General features: G+C 30.0%; 2 protein-coding genes across 2 annotated transcripts; both read right to left on the bottom strand.

The window, feature by feature from the left end:
- Positions 1-7,320: 7,320 nt before the first annotated feature.
- Positions 7,321-8,288, bottom strand: LOC120218441. The gene is made up of 2 exons (XM_039215369.1): positions 8,194-8,288; positions 7,321-7,908 (listed from the first exon to the last, which is right to left on the bottom strand). The coding sequence occupies exon 2, from the start codon at positions 7,856-7,858 to the stop codon at positions 7,496-7,498; it is 363 nt and encodes a 120-aa protein (XP_039071300.1). The 5' UTR covers positions 7,859-7,908; positions 8,194-8,288; the 3' UTR covers positions 7,321-7,495.
- A 2,303-nt stretch (positions 8,289-10,591) lies between these two features.
- Positions 10,592-14,729, bottom strand: LOC120218653 (putative lipase ROG1). Its single transcript, XM_039215578.1, has 10 exons — positions 14,340-14,729; positions 14,183-14,250; positions 13,704-13,774; positions 13,219-13,488; positions 12,776-12,936; positions 12,627-12,682; positions 12,411-12,463; positions 12,216-12,342; positions 11,339-11,436; positions 10,592-11,000 (listed from the first exon to the last, which is right to left on the bottom strand). The coding sequence occupies exons 1-10, from the start codon at positions 14,630-14,632 to the stop codon at positions 10,929-10,931; spliced, it is 1,269 nt and encodes a 422-aa protein (XP_039071509.1). The 5' UTR covers positions 14,633-14,729; the 3' UTR covers positions 10,592-10,928.
- Positions 14,730-16,129: the final 1,400 nt, after the last annotated feature.

The following is a 16,129-nucleotide window of genomic DNA, read 5'->3' on the forward strand; positions in this document are numbered from 1 at the left end:
AAAAGATAAATTTCAAGTTTTAATTTCTTTTGTCTTAAGATTGTTATAACAATATGAGATGATACAAATAAAAATAAAATTATAATTAAATAATTGAAAGATAATAATATATAAATAAATACTTGATTTCGATTGAACAACTTATTTGAAACGAGTTAAGGTCTGTAGTTATACAATTTTCTTAAGATAAATTTTCGATTACTCTTTGATGCTTGAGATCGTCGATCATCTGTCTCTTATGATATAACAACTATATGATTATCTATAGAAACACAACTACAGAGATCACGAACTATACCCTTGTTTGTACCTGCGCCGAAAAATAAAGGAGAAGAAAAAAAATTCTTCTAAGGTGTTTCTAGATTTTAAATATTATTTTGAATTTTTTTCTTCTCCTTGGTGTTTCACAAAGTATATTCATACCGAGATGAACTGCCACATAAGCAACTATGCTTCCTTGAGGAAAAAACTTTTCAAAAGATGCTATTACATAGACACATCTTCATCCTACATAAAAATGAGTATTATTTTGAGAATTAAATATTTTTAAGTATTATTTTAATAAAAAAAATTGAAAGAATATTACTTTAATAATGTAACCTCTCTTTATTACATTTTTACGAATTTCCAGTTAAATTTTTTATTTTATTATTTAAAATAAATTTTACTTATTATATGTTATTTCAACGAATCAAGCAATGTCTCACCTTAAAATAATAAAATTATAACATATCCCCTTAAAATATATAAAACTGTAAATTAATAATACATAATAAAATTATATTTAATTTCTTAAAATAAAAATATATACTTAATGTTTATAAAATTATAAATTAATCTACTAATAATTGTATTTTAATTAATATATATTACTACAATTAGTTTACTTGTAATTATACTTATAACTTTAAAACAAAAAATTCTAAAAAAAATTGGTAAAGTACACAAATGGTCTCTCAACTATAGGATACTATTTTTTAGTCCTTCAACTATTAAAAGTTACAAAATGGCCCCTCAACTATAAAACAATGTTTTGTTACGTCCCATTACTATTAAAAGTTACAAAATGATCACCTGACTATTCATATGTTTCAAACTCATCATTTTTTGTTAAAAAATTGATGGTCGTTAGAGGTGGACGTTAATATGTTGATTGAGATAAGATAAAATCATATTTTAATGATGTCTACTAGCACCATCGTTACTTTTAAGTATTGTCTCGATGACATAATATAAATAGAGACTCGATACAAAAAGATAACCCAAACAGTTCTTGAATCATATTTTATCATATCTTGGTGAGCAAGTCAACGTCAATTTTTTTTAACGGAAGATGATGAGTTTGAAACATATGAATAGTCGAGTGACTGTTTTGTAACTTTTAATAGTATGATGACTTAACAAATAAATACTTTATACTCAAGACACCATTTGTTAACTTTCAATAGTTGAAGGACTCAACTAAAAATACCCTATAGTTGAGGGACTTGTTGTGTACTTTACCCAATCAAAATTGATGTGTAAAAAAAACCAAATTAATCTTTAAAGAATAAAACAAAGAACTTTGACTCATCTATTTAGACAGGGAAGTTCTGCTATGCGGCGTTTAAAAAACGGCTAAAAAATGGTGTGACCGGTTAAACAAGTGGCCGGTTAAAATTTAGACCGGTTATGTTATATCATTTAACCGGAAATATTACCAAGTACAATAACATATTAGGTACCGCTTATATAATGTAATAGATAGAGCTTATATAATAAAATAGGTTAATTACTGGAAACATTATCAAGCACAATAATATATTAGGTACTGCTTATATAATGTAATAAGTATCACTTATATAATAAAATAAGTTCATTACTGAAAACATTATCAAACACAATAACATATTAGGTAGCGCTTATATAATGTAATAGGTAGCGTTTATATAATAAAATAAGTTAATTACTGGAAATATTATCAAGCACAATAACATATTAGGTACCACTTATATAATGTAATAGGTATCACTTATATAATGTAATAGGTATCACTTATATAATAAAATAAGTTAATTACTGAAAACATTATCAAACACAATAACATATTAGGTAGCGCTTATATAATGTAATAGGTAGCGTTTATATAATAAAATAAGTTAGTTATTGGAAATATTATCAATCACAATAACATATTAGGTACCACTTATATAATGTAATATGTAACACTTATATAATAAAATAGGTTAATTACTGGAAACATTATCAAACACAATAACATATTAGGTTGCGCTTATATAACGTAATATGTAGCGCTTATATAGTAAAATAGATTAATTACTTAATTTGTTATTACAACATATTAGGTAAACACTTAAAATGTTACTAAGGATAACATAACTGGTTAATTATTATTTTGTTATTTTAAAATAACTTGTACGTTTATTATAATGTAATAACATTATTTTGTTATTACTTAACTTGTACGTTATAAAAAGAAGCTACGTTAATTGATTATAATATTTTTTATATTCATTTATTAACGAAAAAATAATTGCATCTTGTAATTAAGTTTACATTGTAATATAATAAGAATATTATTTGAAAATATATTATTTATGAATTGTAAAAAATATTTATTATCTAATTATTACATACATATTAACGTAATTTGTAAATGACTTGCAAAGATTATTTATTTATTATAAGGATTCTTTTGTTTTTAATGACATAAAAATTCATTAATACTTTTTATAACGTACAAGTTAAGTAATAACCGCTTATATAATATTATTTTGTTAATTACTTAATTTGTTATTACAACATATTAGGTAAATACTTAAAATGTTACCAATGATAACAATAAAATAATATTATTTATTAACAAAATAATAATATTATTTTAAAAATAAACATTGCAAATTTATCTATTATATTATAATTATCGATTTCGATGATTTTGGGATCGATACAATTTTAAATGTATCGACACTTTATGCGTGCAACTCGTTGGGCATTCATTCTGGAAAAAAGTATCAACACTTTTTAAATTTGTGTCGATACATTATGTTGACATATTCTCTCATAAAATCAGTATATTTATACCGGTTATATTGTAAATTTACATATTATATTATAATTATCGATTTTGATGTAACATATGTGTCGATACTTTTTGAAAATGTATCGACACATATGTTTCACTATTATCTCATTATAATATAATTAATGATATATTATTCTTATCATAATAATTAATAAATATAATTTATAATAATTTTATTTTAATAAAATATAATAATCATAATTTTTTATTTATAAAATTATAGATATAATATTTTAATAGTAATATTGACATAAATAATATTAAATAAATTATTCTAATATTTTAAAAATAATATTATTATTTTGTTAATAAATAATATTATTATTTTGTTAATAAATAATATTATTTTATTGTATTTGATGTTTATAATAAATTTTTTTTAAAAAAATTGTATAATTTGTGTTTACTAATTTTATCATTAAAAAAGTTTATTTTTACCGATTTTATTATTGTTGGGTTAATAAAATCGGTAAAAATTACTTAAAATATTATTATTTATACCTAAAATATCAATATTTTTTAATATTTCCGGTAAAATGCCCAACAATAACAAAACCAATAAAAAAATAACAAAACCAATAACGCTTTACATGTTTTGTTAAAATAATAATATTTTCGATAATTTTTACAGATTTTATTATGCACAAAAATAACAAAATCAATATATTTTTACCTGATAAAATATTAAATAATAACAAAATTAATAAAAATAATGGTATTTTCAATAATTTTTACCGATTTTATTATACACAATAATAATAAAATCGGTACTACTTAACAAAATCGATACTTTTTTTTAGCCGTGAACCCCACTTTTATCTTCTTGCTTTTTAACCTTCTCTTTCTGACATCAAGACGCAGACAAGACGACCTCAAAAGAGAGGAAAGCTCTGTTTCATTTCCACCTTCCACTTAAACCCACCATCGAAACCTTAAACCTGTTACTGTGATGGCCTTCTACGACCAAGCTTCCCTTTGTAAATCGAAGCTCACTTCCATGGATTCACACATGAGAGAGACAAAGTACAATATATATCTGTTTCTCCCTCTGTAATAAACTCAACCCACTCCTTTAGGCAGACAGGATGGAGCCAGGCAAATATAAATGCTATATATATGTGTGTATGTATATGTTTCTTTCTTTTTTAAAAAGAGTCTTACACCATTTTCTTTTAGATTTTTTTGGGGGTTGGGGGGTTGTGTCTTTCTCTATCTTTGATGAGATTTTAAAGGTGGAGGAGGAGCACTCATTGAAATGCAGAGGAACAAGACAATGGGATTGAGAAGCAGTTTTCATGATGTTGTTACTATTGTTGTCTCAATGTATTTAATGGCCAAGATGGTGATGATGATGTACGATGTGTATGTTTTTCCCAATTCCCCATACATTCACTTTTTGTCCTATAAATTTGTTTGTATTTTACTTTCATTCCTGCATTTGTATCTCATTGTTCCATAGAAAATCAATTGCAGAATCACATAATTTGTATCTGATCCATGCATGTAATAGCCTTTGATATGATCATTGTTGGTGGATTCTTCTTCTCTGTATGCTGATTAATGTTTAGGTATACTAATGTGTTAATCTTTTACCTATGCATTATTCGGATTCCGAATTTCGGTGTCTTTCGGCCTTTCTATACTCCGATACGAATATGATCAGTCTGTTTCAGGAGGTTTTGTGTGAAGGAAGGATGTTGATATGTTATATGTAAGTAGAACTTCATGTGTTATGAATGTTATTACATCTTAATCAAATATTTAGATAAGATTTTGCATTGGGAGACGTTCCTTGTGTTTCTAACCTCGGAAACGACCTGCTTATAGTGGCAGCCTTCTGCACTCGGTATGAACTTATCATGTATCTTCAAGTTGTGTAAGCATTCATATTTGTCAATCCTTGTTATGTTATATCAAGCATTACATATTCAGTTCTGTGTGCTGTAGGCCGTTGGTTGAATTCGTTCTATAACTTTCGAACCGTGCTACATACATCCTCCTGCATGTTTTCCGTCTCTAGAGCGGTTTTTCTTGCTGGCATTATATGAAGGAATAAGGATGTAAGGCTCGGAGAATGCTGTCTGCATATAGAGGACAGATCTTCAACCGAAACATGGATTTGGTCATGTAGATATGCTTGTGTCCTCATTGCTACTTTATGTTAAATCTACATATGTTTCTTGTTTAACTGATCAAAGTAAATTTCCATTGAAAAACCCCCTTCCTAATGTAATCACTCGACTTGATATACGATTGCCTTTGTAGTTTATTTCATCGATTTCTTCTGTTTTCTCATTGCCTTATAGTTCCTTGAGTTTTGTTGAGATTAGAGTTAAGACGAACCGGTATTCTTTCGATTTCAATTTCTGCTGATATTGCTCCTTTTGCAGCTTCTGGTTTCTTTACCTTAGACTAGGATGAAGTCGGTATGTCGAAGTATCGTTTACGTTTGTTCGCAATCTGATTCTATGTAGATCTTTGTTACTCGAACTCGGGTAGGTACGGGATATGTTTCTTCTTCTTCTTCTTCTTCTAGTTTGTAGCTTTTTTTGGGCTGTTAGATAAACATATGTTAATGTAGGACATGGCATGCCTTTTGCAAATATGGGGACCAAACACAAGTTGCCAGAAAAAAAACAAACCTGTTTCCTGACATTGATAGATGAAGGGTCAAATTATTGAAGAGATCCTATACTTCAATGGTTGGACTGACCTTCCTTTTCATCTTCGGTTATTCTGTTGTGTGGTATCCGAGATGCGGTTAAAAACCGACGTGATTGGTTTCGTCTGATATCGGTCAAATGAAAAAATACGATAAAATACATACCTAAAATCACCTCGTCAAAAACTCAAATCATCATCACTTTGAAAATCACCATTATCCACTCATTCCATTAACGTATATATTTTTCCACTATCAAATATCCCATACTCTTCCTTCAACCGAATGAATATTTTTTTTAATAATTTGACGTGATTATAAGAAAGTATCTTGTTTATAATTTTTTTTAAAAATTTTGACAATAGAAACCCATGCAGACATAACTGATGTTATCGACGCTCTATACCTCTCATGTGTTTTTGTATAAACTTCTCTTACTGCTTTAAAAATCAAAATAAGCAAGATTATGGGTATGCAAAACAGTAGATTAAACAAACAAAACCGAATAAATCAAAAGGCATAAACTGAAAATTTTCAGTTAATTCGGTTTTCGAATTTAAGAGTTTCAAACAATAATAATTTCAGATTTTTTTTAAGAAATCCAATATTATTATACAAACATAACAAAACCCAGCCCAATTCATGATATAGCCTAACCCACGCACCCAACCCCAAATATAAACCCATCATAATTAATTAATTTATTGATCAAATTAAAAGTTAGACGCTTGTATCTGATTTGATTATCTGTTTTTCTCTAATTATCTGATCTAAATTATTTAAAAATAAAAAAATAAATCAGATATCTTAATTGTTACACAAAATAATTGTTTTTTTTTGTTTTTTTCTATATATTCTCAGCTTTTTGATTGGTATATCATTGTTTAGACTCTATTTTTAATTTTAAAAATGTCATTTCAGATTAAAATTGAACATTATCGAAGATGAGGACGCACGAAAGTTATTCTTCAACTCAAAATCAATATATTTATATTTCGAACAATTTCACACACATATCAATATTTTTAAATTCGAATAAATGATTTATAAGATCATTCAGCTTCGATGATATTTAAGAAACATCATGACTTAAATTTTTCATTGAGAAAATAAACAACAATATCATAATAATAATCTAATACCAAATTAATTTTATTTTATTATCATATTTTCATGTCTGCTCGTACTTTGTTTTAAGTTTTATGGTAAATTATACGCTTAGTACCTAAATTTTTTCTTTCAAAATCATACATAATATTTAATTTATGTTTTATTTTAGCATCTCCGCCGTTAAAAACGTAGATGTCGTATGTGGCATTTTTTTCATGGGTAAATAACATCATTTATCACTCAACTATTTTCTCACTTCTATTTTGGTCATTGGAGTTTATTTTTTTTAATGTAATCTACAAACTTTCAAATTACTCCTATTTGTATGGTTTTGAAAAAAATAAAGTTTAGGTACCAAATTGAAATAAAAATAATAATTTAGATACTAAACGTATAATTTATCTTAAGTTTTACATATTTGTATTTAATCCGAACTAAGTTATATATATATATATTTCGATCCCATTATACATACTTTTACAAGTCAAAACTCGTATTGATACAGCACTACACTGATTTTGTTCCTTCCTAATTATTTACGATCTTAACCAATTTCTCACGATCGAAAGAAAAGGAAGCAGAAGTGTACACATCGACTTCTCGTCATAAATGCTTTGTATCTCAATTTTCTCGAGATTTTAATCGCTACTTTCGAGTGTATCTTCCTCATCAATGAGATCCTCAACTTCTTCGCTTTCTTCTCCTTCAGATTTCTCTTGGTCACTCCCTCTTTTATCATCTTCGGCTTCAACTTCTCCGGTTTCGATGATCTCCATCGTCGACGACACTTGAATTCGAGGATCGAGGTCCTTCCTCCCAAGTTTCAAAGCCCCATTCCCACTCATTACAGTTTGAACAAGTCCAATGGCATTATGATCGTAAGTGCTTCTAAACTGATGCAGCAGCCAGATGCAAAGGGCAAGCATCCCACATATCTGCAACACATGCTTTACCTTGACGCCTTTGCACCTCTGGTTTCTGGTACCCGATGGCTTTATCATGATCAACCCTCGAATATGTTTCCGATCCTATGCGAGAAGCAAAGCTTGATCTGTCCGAATAAGAGAAAAATAAATCGGATGAAAATACTTATATGAACATATCTAAATTATACGAGAATTTCAAAATTTTAAGGATTATCATCACATCAACACTACGATCCATCTCTGGTTAACTGTTTTTAACCTTACATACAAAACAAATTGACACCCACATTTTATCTCTTTCAACTTAAAAAAACCAGACAAATCCATTGAAAAACACAGTATTTTCTCGAGAATATAACAAAGAGCAACATATCCATAAAAAATGTAAATTTGAAAGAGAAAAACAGTACCGTTTTTGTAACCTGGAATGTTGGAGTGTGTTGTTTCAGAAGCAGAAGCAGGAGCAGGAGCAGCAACAATGGGTGAAAGGAATTATACACTTGACGGCAAAAACAAAACAATACACTTGGCGACAACTTGATGGCACTTGTTTTTTTTCATTACATTGAACGCGTGGGGTTCACTACTTTGAACAGTTTGCGGATTCAACTATTCTACATCAAGACTTTCGTCCACAATTAATCAAAAATTGTTTTTAATTTATGTCAGAAAAATTACTCCTATTAAATTGTGCTGAGAATGAAAGTTAACATTGAAAATATATTAGCACAATTTACGTAATAGTAGGAATGATAATATTTGAAATGTTAGTTTTTCTCGGTCAATAATTAATTAAGAGTAAATTATGATAATTTTCATTTAAGTTTTATATATTTTTTCATTGAATTTTTAAAAAAATATAATATTTGATACTTTCATTTTGTTTCAATTTAACAAAATTAAAATGTGGTCATTGAAAATTAATTTAAATATATAAAATTAAAAAAATCCACAAATAGTCATTAACGTCCGAATAAGTTTTCCTTCTCCCAAAGTAACTCTTGTTCTGAGTCATCACTTGAATATTCCAACTTCTTGACAGCAGCAGAAGAACCATCAACAAATTGAGCTTTGTAAACACATCCAAATCCACCAATTCCCAGAATATTACTTTGATGTTGTTGGTAGTTTCCGCAAATACCTTGTAATCCATAAATGAAGCAAAACCCTCCTTGGAAGCCATCCTCGTAGACTTGAATTTAACCAAAAATGGTGTCAAAGCAATCCCTTTCTCAGCATCTAACCACAAAAGAATCAACTCTTAAGTGCACTCTCAAAATCCCAGAAACTGTGAACAAAAGAATGAACAGGGCATTGGCTCAAGGGAATATATCTGAGTTGTTGGCATTATTTTTTGACGGGTTCAAGTGAATTATTTTTGTCACAAATCCATAAACCAAACAACAAAGAGATAATTACACCCCATGAAGAGCAAGCAACACCAATAGCTATTAACATTTTCTTTGACAAAATCATTCTTTTATGCTCCTTAGTCCTCACTCCCTGTCATCTCAGTAACAGTTTTATAAAGCTAAAGGAACAACCTTTTTGAAGCATAACTTAGAGAAAAAAAAATAAGCAATGGGTGCAGTTTTAGTACTTCAAAGAAAGGACTAAAAATGGGTGACGAAACAAGACCTTACTCCGCAAAAACAACAATGGTTTCATGGAAAGAAACAAATCAAAGAAGCCTGTGTTTTTTTTTCTCTCAGAACAATACTAAAACTTTTACGATTGCTGGTAACACTTAACAATACTAAAGCTTTAGTGACTGATTTGTTACTTTTAAAACTTTGATGAAAAAATAAAAACTTCTTCAAATATTAATAATTATTTATGTATTTTAATTTTTAATTTTATATATTCACTGATGTCAGTAATCTTTTAACAGTCTAACAATAATTAATCTTTAATGATCACATTTATCCGATAATTAATCATAAAGAACACTCGGTTATTCTTATATCTCTTTTAAATCTCCACCGCAGACTTGATTTCCGTATATCGAGGTCTTCAATAACTGTTGTCCAAAAATTACATATTTAAGTACTTCTGCCTGAATTTCTTAGTAATCAACACAAACTTAATATTACGAAAATAATATAAGATTATTTAATAAATTGAAGATAATGAGATTATTCTTATATTATCAAATTTATAATTTTGTTTGCCTAAACATAAAAGGGTGATTTTAAGGCATTCAATCAGAACTCACCTAATAATTTCTAATTTACTTCGTTTCAAACTTTCTTACCATGGATATAAGGAAGGAGCCAAAATAGAATTATGAGGGGACAAGTTGCTTATTAAAATAAATAAGATCTAAAAAATAATTTAACCATATAAATTAAAAAATTAATTTTATTAATTTTAAAACTTAAAAGTCTTAAAAAGTAATTAAACCAGATAAATTTGGAGTCAAGATTTAATTTCATTAATTTAAAAATTAATATTTTCTTAAAAAAATTATACAAAAAAAATTAAGAGGAACAAAAATTTAATTGTAATAATTTTAAAACTTTAAATGATTTAAAAAGTAATTGTTTCAAATTTACGGATATTGTTTTCATTAGTGTCGGCGTCACATGTCCAAGTTACTGTACAGAGTATTGTCTCCATGGGAAACAATATTGTCGGTAGAGAATTCTCAAATCCAAAAATAAATAAATAAATAAAACTTGAGAAAAATAATTAAAAATAATTCTGATAGTGTTACTTTCTCCATTAAAGCCCAACACAACCGACAAGACATTCTATAACTGGTCATACCAAAAATCCAACGCCCACATACGTGGTGTCCGGTCGTTGCCATCTGCCACGCCAGGACTCTGACCTGTCACCTTATTTTCTGACTGAAAATAAGCCATGTTGAGCCTCTCAAGTCTCAACTTGCCTAATGTTTACAATATTTGAAGACATAAGACAGCTACGACTATTAAATACCTATACATATATGCCAATAGTAAATTTACATGTACATGTTCTAATACCTTTCTTCATGATTTTGACATAATGGGTATTCGATCTGCTTCTGCGTTCGTTAATGGCTACCACTACTAAGTGAACTAAAATTTCCATGTTTCAACATCACGCCGACAGTTTTTTCCATTTTGTAGTACAGTAATAAAGAAAGAATCTGGACCTCTCATAAGAGAAAATTGTCGATCATGTGTTGCACTACGTCAGCTCCATCCGAATTAGTCCAGTAGTTTTTAACCTGAAAAGGCATAAGGTGATAAAATAGTACCGCTTAGTTAGGTAGCAGCATCTATCACTGAGGTAACCTCTTACTGCATACAAACTATTTCAATTAAGTTTTTATTGAATTCGGTTCGATTTTTGTTTGGATAAACTATCAGTGAGGTGAGATGCTTTTTTAGATGAATTGAACTAATCTGAGTCAAATTTCGGGTCAATCAATTTATCTTTACGTTTCGGTTCGGTTCGATTCGATTTTCAGTTTGGTTTAAAACTCAATAAAATCTGCTAGGCAATGAGTTTGTAAAGAATAACTTTGCCCGAATGGTAGTATGAGTTTGTAAAAGCATAACTTGCCTGAATAGTACTATGTGCAAGAAACCTTTGTCGGCTTCCTTTGAAGTAAACATCAACTCGTTCCCAGCCGAGTTTTGTTAAACCTTTGAGCATTTCCTCTGAAATATTGATAATCACAAGTGAAATTGAGCCCACAGGATAATAACTAGTTTCCTCAGTATGTAGCTTTAAAAATGTAATGGATGAGTTTGCCCCCAGCAAAAAATAATGTCAATCTCGAGACAATTCATTTTCTTCCATGAATAAAATGATTGTACGCCCAATGATTAACGATATATACCAAATCAAGGTAAAAGAAACACAAATTGATATATGTTTGACAATTTAGCAATAATCTCATAGGTGATCCATTGCACAAGAGGAAAATAAATAGAAATCGTTGTCAACCATCCTGAAAAGTTATGTTATTCCGACTCTTCTTTTTTCTTAAAATACGTGTCTACAGTGTCAATGACAGATTTTTGGGTATGGGTACATGTGTAGAACATATAACCATACCCAACGCTCACTCCCGACTCCAAACAACATAGACCAAAAGAATAACTTTCACCATTTAATCATTTACAACTCCTTTTTCAGAACTTCGGATTTTAGGTTTGCAGAACTACTTAAAGATTAGGATGTAACCCAGATATACCTATCTGTTATTATAAGGGAACAGTTTGGAGATTATAAGCTATTGAAAATTGTATGATGATATCATGATTAAATTTTCTAATCCTAATTCAAAATGAATAAATCTCTTATTGACTATTAAGAAAATATTACGGACCAATTCTAGCAAAGTGAAAGATTCCAACAACCGAAAATAGCAAAGGAAATGAAATTACAGCAAATGATTTGATTGCTAATTTTAAAAGATGATTTAAAAGAATACCTTCCATGTTTATTTTCTTATCTCCACCGACTTCGACCTCAGAAGGGACTTCATCAAGTGTAGCTGGTTTTGCTGCCTCCACATTAATGATGTGTGGGTATTTATCAACTCTTGGAAGATGTTTAACCTGATATGGACAGAAATTTACGTTGGCATTTGCAATGAAAAACCTCCACGAATATGATTGATGGTTACCTTTGGGAGCTCATTTCGTCTACGCAAGGAAGAGGTACTCCACCCAACAATATCTAAGAAAAGGGGTCAAGTTCTTAAACATATGAAGAAGTTTCGATGTGAATAGATCATGTCCTAGAACCTAAAACATCTAGTCACATCATTAAATATTCCTTGAAGAATTAGTGATGCGGAGAAAACATAACTGCAGAATCAACTGATATGATAAAAGGATACGGTCGAAACCTACATTTGCATATGCAACACGACGCCTGAAGGACTGCAGAGCAGAGCTGCAGTTTAAAAAAAGATACAACTATAAGCCTTGAATTTACCATCTGCTCTCACATGCTTTAAATTAACAAAGGAACCTTACAGAAACTCACATAAATTTAAGATCTTCGCAATCACTGACCATCCGGAGAAGAAGCGGTGGTTTTCCATTCTTTCCATCCTTCAGAAACAAATGTTTTCCAGTTCTGCCAAGCAACCATGATATTCGAGCAGCAAGTTTTTCAAGTGCATATGATCCACCAAACAATGGAACCTGAATAATGCAAAGCCACATAAGGAAAAATATTATCAGCCTGTAATGTAAAAAGCAAGTGCTAACGTATACGCAATTGTTTTACTCAACAGTAAAAGATTTCATTGTTCAACGTTTATACCTACACAAAAACTGAATCAGTAGTCTCCATAAGAACTTTGAAGACTTCACTTAACTTGAAAAAATTGTATTTTATCATAACATAGTGTTGAAAAGAAATGTATCTGATAATTTTGAAAGCAACTACTAATCACATAAAAAAAGCTCAGGTTGATGAACTACCTGCTTATGCCACAGAGAACCGAGGTGTGGACTTGCAAATGTAATGAAATTCATGGGCTCTAGTCCAGCAATTTTGTCTTTTGATTGCCCTTCGGGGAATGAATCTCCCAAATGGTCAGTTCCACAATCTCCATTTGTTTGAGAAGTTTCTTGAGTTTGTTCTTGTTCATAAAGCCGCGCAATGGCATACCTTGCTACAAGGCCACCTAATGAATGACCAACAAAAGAAATTTTCTGAACACTTGGGTGACGGCTTATCACATTTTTGACCTGAAAAAGATACAACAGCGTTCTACTATCGGTATGCCAACCTGAAATCTTAACTAATATTAATGGTAAAAAAGGATGTACAGGCAATATCAAACTACAGAACAGTAACTATATCCCAACTGTAGGCAGCAGATTGCAGAATTGAAAAATAAAGAGTTGCAATCATGGATAATGAAAGGATTTTTTAACATAAACAGAATTCATAGCACAGATACCTCCTCTGCTAATCTGTCACCCATTACATCGACACCATCAAATGTCAACGTTGAAGAGTTGCGCTCACTGCCTGCATTGCAAATTAAGTCATTAATCATTCAGTAATTATTTCATCCTGAAACCCATTAACAATATGATTATCACAAATATTCATTTAGTGAATGGCAATGGTCTTGCGTTCACTTCTCTATCATCCAGCAAAATATTAAATATGAAAATAGCACTACTTAATGAATTAACAATCAAAATTTGAATATTGTGGATCAGCCATCAGTTAGACTTATCTTCTTATAACTACTGATAGATCTAAAGTCTAAGTTCAGGTTGTATTAATTCAAATTTGCATTGGATTGAGTTGTATTGGAGAAGAATCGTTAAACAGATAAAAAACTAAGAAGAAACAGGCGAGATAATTAAACGGTTTTAACATAATCACATGTTAAACGTAAGAAAAGAAACGGAGTATCGAAGAACTCACAATGAACAATAACATCCTCAGGATACTTTTTCAAAAACTGCTTTGCTGCAAATCTCCAATTCTGAGCACTGAAAAAATATCAAAATAATAATAAATCAATCAAGCAGTTTCAAACACATAAATAATAATAATAAAAACGATTATGACCGAGATTAACCTTCCAATGATTCCATTAACCATGATAACTAGATGAGTAGAATCATTCCGCTCTCCCGGGAACTGGACTTCCATATCGACACCTCCGTTTTTAACAGATTCCGTTCTCAAGCATCCAAGTCTCGGAAAACTCAACGATCTTCTCTTCTTCTTCTTATTCTTCTTCTCCCGATGCTGCTTCTTCTGATGATTCATTACGTTATTAGTATTATCCTCGTTTGTAACCTTGATCTCTTCTGCGTCATCAACTTCCTTCTCCGGCACTCCTTTAGAATCTCCCTCCATATCCGCCATTGAAACTGAAAACAGAGCTAACGCAACAAGAAACAATCAAAAGTACTGTATTAAGCGAAATTTTCGTGAAGATTGTTGGATTTTGATTATGAGAAAAATGGAGGGAGTCAAAGATACTATGGCGAGGATTTAAAGAACTGAATAGGGGTTTTGGTAGTTACGGGTTTGTTAGCTAAATGGGCGACCCGCTGGTCCACTTTCTTGTGTTTCCGTTATTAATCTTGACTTTTACGTTTAATTACCGGACTATTTGTTTCCCCTGGAAACTAAAGTTGAGGGCAAAATGGGGATTGTGCTTATTCTATACTTGGTAAATGTTTGGTGCTTCAATCATGTTTATGTTCTAGAAAGAGACAGAAATTGACACGTCGATCCTTGGAAATTCTTTGTCTTTAAATATTTAAGTCCTCTCGGACGGCTACTTTTTTTTCAAAATCATTACAAATTTATTATTCTCGAACCATTTATTTTAATTTTTCATTTATCAGTTTGTGTTTATATTATATTTAAAATATCATATATCTATATAGAATTTATCATATTATTAATTCATGTTATAAACTATTTGAGCCAACTTTTAAATTCATTTCATGATATTTTTTTATTAATTTTATATTCATATCATATTACGTTTAATTATTTTTATAAACTATTCTACGATGTGTTGGTAATGAATTTTTTTTTTAATTTCATTAACTATTTTAAATTTTGTTACGAATTTCATTTATTTTTTTAAATCCAAATTAAGGATACATAATTTTAGAATATATTTATATATTTGATTTCTATAAATTTAGTTTTTTTTTAAATCTTCTAATAAATTTAAATTTTTTGAATAACTTATTGAATAAATGAAGTGAATGCCTTGTTAGAGTCCGGTGGTGCAGTTTGGTGTCTCAAGGAAGAGGGTGCTCGTGTGCTTGGAGTTCTTTGTTTAATCGGTGTTTCATGTTAGTCGCTTCTTGTCGTGTGATCCTTCTACCTCGGGTATTTTCATCCGATGGCTTTAGTGTATGCGATTGGTTCCCTGCTTTCTGTTCATTTTGTTCGGTCAACTTGTCTTGGTTCCATATTGTGTCGGATTGGGGATTGTGGTAGGGTGGGGGTTTGGTCTGTTTGTTGTTATGTGTGTAGTTCTTTCGTGAACCTCATTCAGGGTAGTGTGTAACTACATCGATGTAGTCTGTTTCGGGTTGTTCCCGGCTGGTGTTTCTTGTTTTCTAAGGTTCTTGTTGGACCTTCTTCCATCTCAATGTTTACTTTTTTTCATCTATTTAGGATTAGAGATGTTTTGTGAATTCTAATACAAAGTAACCATTTAAAAAAAAAATGAAGTGAATTTCGTAGGCAATGATATTTTATTATTCTTCAAGCCAAGCAATTAACATATGATCTTTGTTCTTCTTTAAACAAAAAGAAAAAAAACAGGGAAAGGAACTTTCTCATATGAAAGCGTGCTTTACAAAACAAAAGTAGAAAGATGGGTTTGGATACTTA

Source organism: Hibiscus syriacus, unplaced genomic scaffold (assembly GCF_006381635.1).
Source record: "Hibiscus syriacus cultivar Baekdansim isolate YM2019G1 unplaced genomic scaffold, ASM638163v2 tig00110198_pilon, whole genome shotgun sequence".
NCBI classification, from domain to species: Eukaryota; Viridiplantae; Streptophyta; class Magnoliopsida; order Malvales; family Malvaceae; genus Hibiscus; species Hibiscus syriacus.